At 36.4% G+C, this 11,869-nt stretch overlaps 1 protein-coding gene across 1 annotated transcript in view; it reads right to left on the bottom strand.

Annotated features, from left to right (window-relative positions):
* The window catches only part of kcnh4a (potassium voltage-gated channel, subfamily H (eag-related), member 4a), a 47,252-nt gene continuing 35,383 nt past the window's right edge, over positions 1-11,869 (bottom strand). The window contains exons 11-16 of the mRNA XM_073841459.1: positions 11,348-11,547; positions 9,153-9,191; positions 7,459-7,811; positions 7,154-7,239; positions 6,346-6,422; positions 1-5,250 (exon numbers count right to left, since the gene is read on the bottom strand). Of these exons, the coding sequence (XP_073697560.1) occupies positions 4,393-5,250; positions 6,346-6,422; positions 7,154-7,239; positions 7,459-7,811; positions 9,153-9,191; positions 11,348-11,547 (1,613 nt within the window). The 3' untranslated portion in view covers positions 1-4,392. The remainder of the gene's footprint in view (positions 5,251-6,345; positions 6,423-7,153; positions 7,240-7,458; positions 7,812-9,152; positions 9,192-11,347; positions 11,548-11,869) is intronic.

Below are 11,869 nucleotides of genomic sequence, written 5' to 3' on the forward strand. Positions count from 1 at the left end.
TAGACAGAAAGAGCGAGAAGGTGGGCGTCTTAAGAAACATCTCTTTGGAGAAGATCAGTGCAGCATAGCCGCCTTAGTATGTGTTGTTTAAACTAGATTTTCCACTATATATCTTTACTTAGATGTGAGGTTAAGCCTATTCTGATGTTGCAGTCACATCAGTTGAATAATAAAACAACAGTTACCAAGTTGTTTTGGATCGTTTCACATAATAAGTCTCTTCATGTGGCAGTTTACTATACATTTTTTGTGGATATGTTGAACGAAAGACCAAGGGGATCAACACAGCCTGTTTTGTTTTTATCAAGGGTGCCAATATTAGTGGCACCATTCTCTTTTTTTATGAGAATCGATCAGCCTGAGAAGTACTGAAGAGCTAAAAATAATGCCGCTATCGACCACAAATCAGCCCAATCAACTGCCAATACACTTGTTTTATTTTAAATAAATAAAAAAAGGACAGCCTGGTTTCGCGTGTAATGGGCCAATCAAAACTACTCAATAAATGAGGAAAGGCTGGTAAACAGATTTGTGGTTTATTCCCCAAAGAGGGCATTTTCAACAGGCAAATGTATTTTTTACAACCCCAAGTCATTTAATTTAGTCAGGCGCAGTCGAGAGATAAGGAAATGGAAGATTTATTTACCAAATACAGGTATGAAAGAGACTCAGAAAAGATATGCGAACAGAAATAAATCAAGTTTTTTCAATATTCTTTTTTCCGACAGTGAAAAAAGAAAAGAAAAGAGGCTTAGCAACGGAAATAAATTGATATTGCTCTGCACATGCTTCTATAAATATTCCATAATTTAAAGAAATACACTTTAAAAATGAAAGTTCTGCCATTATTTACTCTCACTTCGGGCTACGTTTACACTTGTGCGTTTTTCTTTTAAAACAACTTTTGGTACGATTACGCCTGTTGTTTACACTACTCCAGCGTTTTCAACCCTTGATAACGGAGACTTTCAAAAGCGCTGCAGACCTCGTTTTAGGCCCTGTTTAAACTAGTGCGTTTTCGTTTTAAAACTGTTTTAAAACGAAAGCGATCCTCGTCTACACTAACGTTTTCACTGCGCTTCAGAAGCGATTTTGCGAAAATGCATGTCACATGACCATTCAGACTGCATAAGTCATTAAGAAAGTTTTTATTTAAGAGAAGTAACAGTAGAAAGATTGATTCCGTTATTCCTTGGGGTGTAAAAATACGGTAATTTTTCTTTTTTACTTTGGAATTTAATGGTTACTTTTTAAAAATGTGCCTCCGAAAAGAGAGGCAACAAATGAGCATGATGTTAGTGTTTACGCGGTCATCAAGGATACGCAGAGCAAATGTGGACAGCCACGCCATCATTTCAAAAGTCTCACCAAAACGCAACCCCAGAGTTTTCAAACTAAAATGGGGTCTGCAGTGTTTTCGAAAGTTTCGACCCTCGAAAACTGAGACTTTCGAAAACGCTATGGGCAGCCACACCATCATTTTCAAAAGTCTCAGTTTTGGTCCATTTACACTGAAATGCAACTTTTTAAAGTAAAACGGGAAATTTGGAGAATTTCGAAAATACTATTGGCAGCCACACCATTGTTTTCAAAAGTCTCAGTTTTGGTCCATTTACACTGAAATGCAACTTTTTAAAGTAAAACGGGAAATTTGGAGAATTTCGAAAATACTATTGGCAGCCACACCATCATTTTCAAAAGTCTCAGTTTTGGTCCATTTACACTGAAATGCAACTTTTTAAAGTAAAACGGGAAATTTGGAGAATTTCGAAAATACTATTGGCAGCCACACCATCATTTTCAAAAGTCTCAGTTTTGGTCCATTTACACTGAAATGCAACTTTTTAAAGTAAAACGGGAAATTTGGAGAATTTCGAAAATACTATTGGCAGCCACACCATCATTTTCAAAAGTCTCAGTTTTGGTCCATTTACACTGAAATGCAACTTTTTAAAGTAAAACGGGAAATTTGGAGAATTTCGAAAATACTATTGGCAGCCACACCATCATTTTCAAAAGTCTCAGTTTTGGTCCATTTACACTGAAATGCAACTTTTTAAAGTAAAACGGGAAATTTGGAGAATTTCGAAAATACTATTGGCAGCCACACCATCATTTTCAAAAGTCTCAGTTTTGGTCCATTTACACTGAAATGCAACTTTTTAAAGTAAAACGGGAAATTTGGAGAATTTCGAAAATACTATTGGCAGCCACACCATCATTTTCAAAAGTCTCAGTTTTGGTCCATTTACACTGAAATGCAACTTTTTAAAGTAAAACGGGAAATTTGGAGAATTTCGAAAATACTATTGGCAGCCACACCATCATTTTCAAAAGTCTCAGTTTTGGTCCATTTACACTGAAATGCAACTTTTTAAAGTAAAACGGGAAATTTGGAGAATTTCGAAAATACTATTGGCAGCCACACCATCATTTTCAAAAGTCTCAGTTTTGGTCCATTTACACTGAAATGCAACTTTTTAAAGTAAAACGGGAAATTTGGAGAATTTCGAAAATACTATTGGCAGCCACACCATTGTTTTCAAAAGTCTCAGTTTTGGTCCATTTACACTGAAATGCAACTTTTTAAAGTAAAACGGGAAATTTGGAGAATTTCGAAAATACTATTGGCAGCCACACCATTGTTTTCAAAAGTCTCAGTTTTGATCCGTTTACACTGAAACGCAACCCCAGAGTTTTCAAACTAAAATGGGGTCTGCAATGTTTTCGAAAATCTCTGTTTTCGACCCTCAAATTTGGAGAATTTCGAAAAAAATTTGGGCAGCCACACCATTGTTTTTAAAAGTCTCAGTTTTGGTCCGTTTACACTGAAACGCAACCCCAGAGTTTTCAAACTAAAACAGCATTTTCGAAAGTCTCCGTTATCGAGGGTCGGAAACACCAGAGTACTGTAAACGACATGCGTAACTGTACCAAAAGTTATGCATTTTAAAATGAAAATGCGCTAGTGTAAACGTAGCCTTGGTTTGAAAACTCAGGGGTTGTTGTGTTAACGGACCAAAACAAAGACTTTAGAAAATGATGGCGTAACTGCCCATTCGCTCTGCAATATAAAAACTCTGTGTGGACACAGAGATAGTTTCTAAAAAGCCAAAATGGAGAGAAAAAGATGTGTTTTCAAACGAAAAAGTATAAAGTTTTCACAACGTGTCATCAATTGGCCATATTGGTGGCACTGAATGTAAACAATGCCAATGAACCAAACAATTATTGTCATGTTTTGGGCTGTACTAATCGGTCGGACTGGGAAAAACACTAATAGACTGCCAAAAGTTATAACAAATCTAGGAGAAGAGTGCAAAAAACTGTCTGAGGAACAAAAGGAGTTTGTGGTTGTTCAAACTCAACCAGGATTTCTAGAGCAAGAATCTTGACAACATTTGTGTTTGTTTTTATCATTTCTGTTCAGGTAGGTGAAATATTAGGCTAATATTTTAACACTACTCGTACATATTTTTACCACCTATTAACTTTAGTTTGTCAAAATATTGCGCCCATTCCTGCTTATTAAGTCCTTCACTATATGATTTAGCAGCTTCCGCGTGGTTTTTCCGTGATTTAGACAGCATAAATGAGCAGAACAAAGTATTCAATAGTACATTAACCGTGCAATCCAGGCTGTTGTTTACGTCCGAGTATCGCTAATGTGGCTGCGCATCCAGGTAACTGACCAAATCGTGACGTTTTGTTGACCACGGACTTCCATTGTATCAGCAAAAAGACCACTGAAAGATTTCTCAAAATATCATCTTTTATGGTCCAGAGAAGAAAAGAAGGTCATACAGGTTTGCAATGTTGATGGAGGTGAGTAAATAATGACAGAATTTAGATTTTGAATCATTCCTTTAACACTCTTGAAAATGTCAAAGAAATAAAATGCAATTAATCTTCTGTTATTAAAACATGAAATTATATAAATGATTTAATATTAGGCTTTGAAAAAGACTGGAGTGAGATAACAGCCTGTAAATTCTGGCTCTTTGTAATCTATGACTCAGTCCTAAGAGACAGTCCTACATGGTGAAACTTGCAAAAAATCAAACCAATGGGCATTAAAACAAAACCAACCCATGGAAACAGGTTTAACCTAAATACAATTTAGCATGACTCACAAACCTCTAAGTCCTACTTGAATCGAAAGAGAGGCGATTTGGAAACAATAGGCACGGTTTTGCACATCATCGTGCAAACCCGTGCATAACCCACAATCATCGTGCAAACCCGTGCATAACCCACAATCACGGCTCCCACAATGCATTGCATTTGGTTAAAATGGGGGCACTATCCATGCAGTAGAAAAAGAGTATCTTAGAATACTCTTAATATGTCCATCAGTCCTGCTCAGCGACGGCTCAATCATTGTGTCAGTCCTCAGCAGGTCCTGGTTTCCCCTTTTTCTGGTATAGTGGGCTCGAGCGTGTGAACAGGACTCGATCCCACCAGGTCATTCTGTCTCGGACCTGTGGGGAAATGCAGCAAGCTGGAACTACAAATCCCAGAATGCAAAAGCGTACTGACTGCTATAAGAGGCTCTGAGGGGCCGGTTGGAGTAACCGATAAATGGATGGGTGTGGGCGCCCTGGTGTGCAGGTCAGAGGACATCTGTACGTTTAAAGATGGATGCGACTGACTCTGGATGTTATGGGTGCACTGAGACAATGTGTTACCAGGACTCCCACTCCTAACCTGAGGAGCCAAACCACTGGACGGAAATGCCGCCAAGCCTAAAAGTGACCCGCCATTGCGGGGAACATGGTGTCCTAGATAAGGAGAGTTGGGTGTGGTTTTAGAAGTCTGATATGAGTTTGTCTGACTCTCTACGCCCAACGTGGCGACCCTTTCCTGGTCAGGGCAGTATGGAAAATAGGTTGAGTGAGGACTGGGAGCTTGATGGAGCAGCTCTATGTCCCCTTCCTGCCCCAAGACAGAGCCTCTTTTCTGGGCATGGCTCACACTGCAAATGCACGTGTGCATGGATCCTAACGAATCTCCCCGAGACGCCTCCGGCTGCAGGCAAGGGCCGGCAGACATGTTAAAGGTCAGCCTGGATGGCCAGTCGGTGGTCGAGGAGGCCACGTTGGTGCAGTTTGAGGATGTATGACAATTGAAAGAGCTGAAGGGAGTGAAAGAGGAAGCGAAGTGATGTGGGGTCACATGCGTATACAGGAATTGCATCATTTCGTGAAGCTCCTTGGTCAGTGAGGACACTTCCTGGTTTAGGTGGTTCATCTAAAACAGAATCAAACATCAAAAGTTGATATTAGAATATTTAGTGAATGACAAATAATGGTGATGACTGTCATAAACACTACAGTTACAATTAAGGATCAAACGTTTACATACACCTTGCAGAATCTGCAAAATGGTCATTATTTTACCAAAATAAGAGTGATCATACAAAATGCATGTTATTTTTTTTTATTTAGTAATGACTTTAATAAGTTTACATCTAGTCCACAAGAGAAAATAATAGCTGAATTTATAAAAAGTACCCTGTTCGAAAGTTTACACACACTTCATTTTTAATACTGTGTTGTTACCTGAATGCTCCACAGCTGTGTCTTTAGGTTTACTGATAGTTGTTCATGAGTCCCTTGTTTGCCCTGAACAGTTAAACTGCCAGCTGCTCTTCAGAAAAGTCCTTCAGGTCCCAAAAATTCTTTGGTTTTCAGCATTTTTGTGTATTTGAACCCTTTCCAACAATGACTGTATGATTTTCATTCTGTTAAAAAGTTTTTACCCCTGGCTCTTAATGCATCGGATTTTCTTTCTGAAGCATCAGTGAGCATTTGAACCTTCTGTAATAGTTGCATATGAGCCCCTCAGTTGTCCTTAGTGTAAAAAAAGATGGACCTTAAAATCATACAGTCATTGTTGGAAAGGGTTCAAATACACAAAAATGCTGAAAAACCAAAGAATTTGTGGAACCTGAAGGATTTTTCTAAATAACAGCGGCCAGTTTAACTGACAAGGGACACATGAACAACTACCACTAAACAAAAAAATAATAATAATGATTAAAAAAAAAAAAAAACAGCTGTGGAACTTTCAGGTAACATTAATAATCAAGTGTATGTAAACTTTTGAACAGGGTCATTTTTATAAATTCAACTATCATTTTCTCTTGTGGACTATATGTAAACGTCTAAATATCTTATTCAGGTCAGTACTAAATGCAAAATAACATGCATTTTGTATGATCCCTCTTATTTTAATAAAATAATTAACATTTTGCAGATTCTGCAAGGTGCATGTAAACTTTTGACCTCAACTGTAATATAAAACTGTTATTTCTTTTTAATAACAGCAAGTTTATCCTGATACCTCTGTATTTAGTTGATGGAGACTCTGTCTGACCTCCTCTGTTTCAAGGAGAAGGTTTGCGCCAACCTGAAATGGGTCTAAAAGAACCAAAAAACAGACTATTTTTATGAAAATGTACAGTATAATAATATCAGATCAGATGTATCATTCCATCAGAATTTCTTTTTTTAAATAATGCAGCCTAAAATGACTGAATTTGCAGCAGTTTTTCTCAGTTATTTTGCAGTGGAAGTGAACCAATAACAAATATGTATTTATGTTTATCAGCAATAGGAGTGCAATTAACGGTGACCTAAATGTGCATAATGAGTGTGTTTACTGTACATGTACATCAAAACACCAGTTACTATTGGAAATAATGTGAACACTGAATAAGCTGCTAGAATGCCAATAAAGGTGTTTATATCCAAAGGAACATTGGGGTAATGACTAAACAATTTTTGAAAAATTTCAATTCTGTCATTAATTACTTACTGTCATGTTACTTTTTGTGTGCAAAGAAAAATAACTGTCAGTGTTTGACACATATTCATGAGAGTACCATGATGTTTGCGTGTGGAGCATAATAACATAATGGTTGAACCACTGATGTCAGATGGATTATTTTAACAATGTCCTTACTACCTTTCTGGGCCTTGAACGTGGTAGTTGCATTGCTGTCTATGCAGGGTCAGAAAACTCTTGGATTTCATCAAAAATATCTTATTTTGTGTTCCAAAGATGAACAAAGGTCTTATGGGTTTGGAACAACAAGAGAAGGGTGAGTAATTAATGACAGAATTTTCAGTTAAGGGAGAGTCCACCTTACCTTTGACCTCTGTGTGAGGAGATGGCTCACTGTGCTCAACGTTGAAGTGAAAAGCATGTTCATTATCCTCAATGCCGTCGACAACCCTACAGGGCACACAAGAGAATTTAACCAAAAATCAATATTATCTGTTCTCAATATCAATAATATTTGTATATGGATATTTCCTCCCCCTAGAAGTAATGCTATTTTAAAATATAGTTATTAAAGCAAAGACAATATAATATATAAGTAATAATAATGATAAAAAAAACTAAAGCAATAGTAATGAATTCTAGTTTTTTTTTTTGTTGTTGTTTTTTTACCGGGGGCTCAGGTCCAGTGGGCTGACACAATTCAGTGTGGGAATAAGCAGTTTGGCTGGTCTGTAGCAGGAGCTCTTGTCTATTCTTGGGGCAGGAACTGTAGCTGGAGACAGATCCTCATGCGATGGCATCTGAGGAGAGGGGCTTTGTTCCCGGGAGCTTTGAATGGGAGATCTGCAGAGACGGAGCATGTTAAGGTGCCGAAACTCCTCCCCTAACATAGTGCTCAGATTAGGCTGAGATAAAGGGCCGCCCAAGCCAGAGAGCAAGGGCTTCCTGCCCAGGTCCTGTCCAGCATCTTCCTCCTGGTCGGCCTCCACAATAAACGGCAGCTTGAAATCATCAAAGCGCTCCTAGAAGTAATATAAGGGGACGAGAAAAAAGGCTAAATGTAGTGTAGGTGGTTGCTATGTTATTACTTTTTTTATTATATTATCAGTCCAGAATATTTTTGAATGCGATTCGGCATAATTACAGCCTTACGGTTTAAAAGTAATTGCTTTTAGTTCAAGTGAAGAGCTCAAGAAATGCATCTATTTGTATGTGAAAAATAAATACTGCCTCTTAAATACTGTACTGTTGTTGCTGCCTTTGTTGTTTTATAACATGTTGTCTTGTGAAATCAGGACGAGTTTACTTATCAAAATGAATTAAAAATGTTATCTCACAGTTTATATCTCACAATTCTAAGAAAAAAAGTCAGAATTGTGAGATATATGTTTGCAGTTGTGTGGTATAAAGTTAGAACTGTGTGACTGAATTTTTTTTTCAGAATGCGAGGTTATATCTCGCAATTCTGTCTTTTTTCTCTCGTAATTCTCTTTATATCTTAAAATTGTGATATAAACTCGCAATTGTATATTACATCTCAAAATATAAGAGGCATAAGAGACTTCACAATGGAGAACATTTGCACTGAACTGTCATTAGAGCTATATAATCTAAATAGATAACTGTTACAATAATGGCAACTTGTAAGTCATGGCAACCTGACATCTAAAGTGTACCCAATAGATTTACTTAATTAAATAGTTGAACTGAACTCAAAAAAGCCATGAAAACACTTGCCTTCCATTTTAAATATCTATGAGCCACTCACTTAATACAGTGTGGGATATCATGCTCTATGCTTTTGGAAAAGAACACTCAAAATTATTCATGAGTCACTGCTGTGTGCATGTCATCGTGTTCTTCTCTGTGTGTGACTCTATATCCTTCCTTTGGTTTGTGTGTGTGTGTGTGTGTGTGTATGTAGCTGTTCTGATCATTAAGACAGCTGGCACAGCAATGAGACAGAGGGTCAGTGCCACAAACAGATTGCTAATTCACCTGATTTAGGCACATCCAGATGAGCTGTCTGCCAACTCTGATGTCGCACACACACACACACACACACACACACACACACACACACACACACACACACACACACACACACACACACACACACACACACACACACACACACACACACACACACACACACACACACACACACACACACACACATGTCTGCAGTTCGGAGTGACACTAATAATTGGGAGCTTATGTAAGGTGGCCTTTTGATAAGTGTGGGTATAGCAGCGCATGTGTGCAAGCATCAGAGTGTGAATGGAAATGTTAAAGAGAATGAGGGAAAAAAAGTCTAAATTTTGGACAACACTGTAGAAGTGTATGATAAATCTGCTTGTTACCTGTGGGAGTCGAGTTGAGCGAGAGAATCTGGCTTGGCCCTGTTGAGATAAGAGAAAATCCTGAGTACCATAATGACTCAAGCTCAAACAGAACACAATACACACTTCCAAAAATTTATTTATTTATTTATTAGATTGGCTTATTGTTGATTGTGTTATTGTTGATTTATTGTTTAGTTTTATTATTCTGTGACAAAATTCAAGTATTATATATACAAACAAATTCTATGTACTGAATATCTATGTAAAGATATAGATTTTTGTTATAGATTATTTATTTAATTGTACATTCTGCTTTTTAGGTTGCTACTAAAATAAATAAATGGACACAATATAACGATTTGGGATTTAATTATGTCAGAAGAACATTCTATTTATTTTCTATTCATTAAAGAATCCAATGTATCATGTTTTCATGAAAATATTAGGCAGCATTTATAATGATGTGAAACGTTTCTGGAGCCCTAAATTAGTATAATGATAATTCAACACTGAATGGCTGCTGAAAATTCAGCTTTGCCATCACAGGAATAAACTATATCCTAAATATATATATATATATATATATATATATATATATATATATATATATATATATATATAGTTGCTTTAAATAATAGTAATATTTCACAATATGACAGTTTTTCCTGTATTTTGATCAAATAAAAGAAAATAAGGTTTTCTATCAATATACACTACTGTTCAAAAGTTTGGGGTCAGTATATATATATATTTATATATTTTTTTTTTACAAAATTTATACTTTTTTTCACCAAGAATGTGCTAAATTAATAAAAAAAAGTTCGAAAAGATTTATATTTTGAATAAATGCTGTTTAACTTATTGTTCATCAAAGAATCCTCAAAAAAAGAATCACAGGTTCCAAAAAAATATTTTCCAACACTGACAATTCTAATAATAAATCGGCATATTACAATAATTTCTAAACGATCGTGTGACACTTAAGACTGGAGTAACAGCTGATGAAAATTCAGCTTTGCATCAGAGGAATAAATTATATTTTAAAGTATATTAAAATAAAAAACATTATTTTATAATGTAATAACATTTTGCAATATTACTGTTTTTATGTATTTTCGATAATATAAATGCAGCCTTGATGAGCGTAAGAGACTTCTTTAGAAAACAAGTTGGTCCCAAACTTTCGAGCGGCAGTGTCACGAGTCTGGTCTGTGTTTTCTGTGTCTGTGTTTAAGGACTTTTATTTTGTAGTTTCTGTGTCTCATTGTTTTCTGCTTCCCTGCCTCTCTGCTCCCTCATTGGTTGTCATGGAAACTCATTGCACCACACCCATTCCCTCATTAGTTGCCTTGGTTACTCATTAGCTCATTACTTCAGCCCGGTGTATAAATAGTCCTTGTGTTTCCCCTGTACTTTTGTCGGTTGTTAATGTTTTGTAATGGTTATTTCTTGACCGAGTCTAAGTTCCTGTGTTGGATGTATTGTTTCTTCATGGATTTACCAATAAACTACTGCATTTAGATCCTATTTTGCCTCATCGTCTCTCCGCATCGTTACAGGCAGTGTGGATGTAAAAAAAATATTGAAATTTAGGAATTAATGTGATTCTGTTTATTGCACAAATACTTCCTAAAACAAACAGATAAAAGGACATAAATAAGGATATAAATTAATTATTGAATTATTTATTATATGAAAAGAAAGGACAATATACTAGCAGAGCAATATCGAAAGAAAGTCAGTTGAAGAGACAATTAAATGGTTTAATGGTCATTCAAATGAATGTACACTACTAGTCAAAAGTATGGTAAGGTTTTTAAAATATTTTTAGATGTTTTTTAAAGTCATCTCTTCTGCTCGCCAAGTCTGCATTTATTTGATCCAAAGTACAGCAAAAACAGTACATTTTTAAAATATTTTTACTGTTTTCTATTTAAATATATTTTAAAATGTAATTTATTCATGTGATTTCAAAGATCATTAATCATTAATGTTTCAAGGTCACCAAAATATTTAAACACCAAAAACAGAGATTGGCAAGTCGGAAGTATTATATAAGATTGTTGATGTAATTAGCACAAACGCACACACACGCACACACGCACACACGCGCACACACACACACACACACACACACACACACACACACACACACACACACACACACATATATATTGTGTACATTGTGTGTGTATATATGTAAGGCACATTACCTCTCTGAGGTTGTAGGTGAGGTTGTGGTGTATGTCCTCATTAAAACGGCTGCCGTATTCTGGGTAGAGCTCTAGCACCTCCTGCAGCGCTCTGACGCTGATGTACTGTAGATCGCAGTAGGTCAGAGCCTTTACATCTGCGTTTGCTTTGATCACCTGATCCTTTCCAGGCAAGTCAGCGCCAATCAGATCTCCTTTACCTTACATCAGACAAACATGTTAGTACACGAGTCAAGGTTGTTTGATTTAATTGCGCCTCGATAAACGAAACACTTGCAGAACCGAGCTTATCACTTTAATTAATTATCTATACATCTATCAGTTCAACTGTCAGATGCTTATTTATTTGCTTTGAGCTGAAAACAGCTGCATCAACCACAACAGCTGGCACTAACATTTAATTATTTTAAAATATTGATTATGCAAGATGTAGCTTGCTAAATCTAAATCGACTGAAAGCAGTGGGAAATAACAATATGGTTGAACCACTGATGTCACATGGACTATTTTAATGATGTCCTT

This window comes from Garra rufa, chromosome 1 (assembly GCF_049309525.1).
Source record: "Garra rufa chromosome 1, GarRuf1.0, whole genome shotgun sequence".
Taxonomy (NCBI): Eukaryota; Metazoa; Chordata; class Actinopteri; order Cypriniformes; family Cyprinidae; genus Garra; species Garra rufa.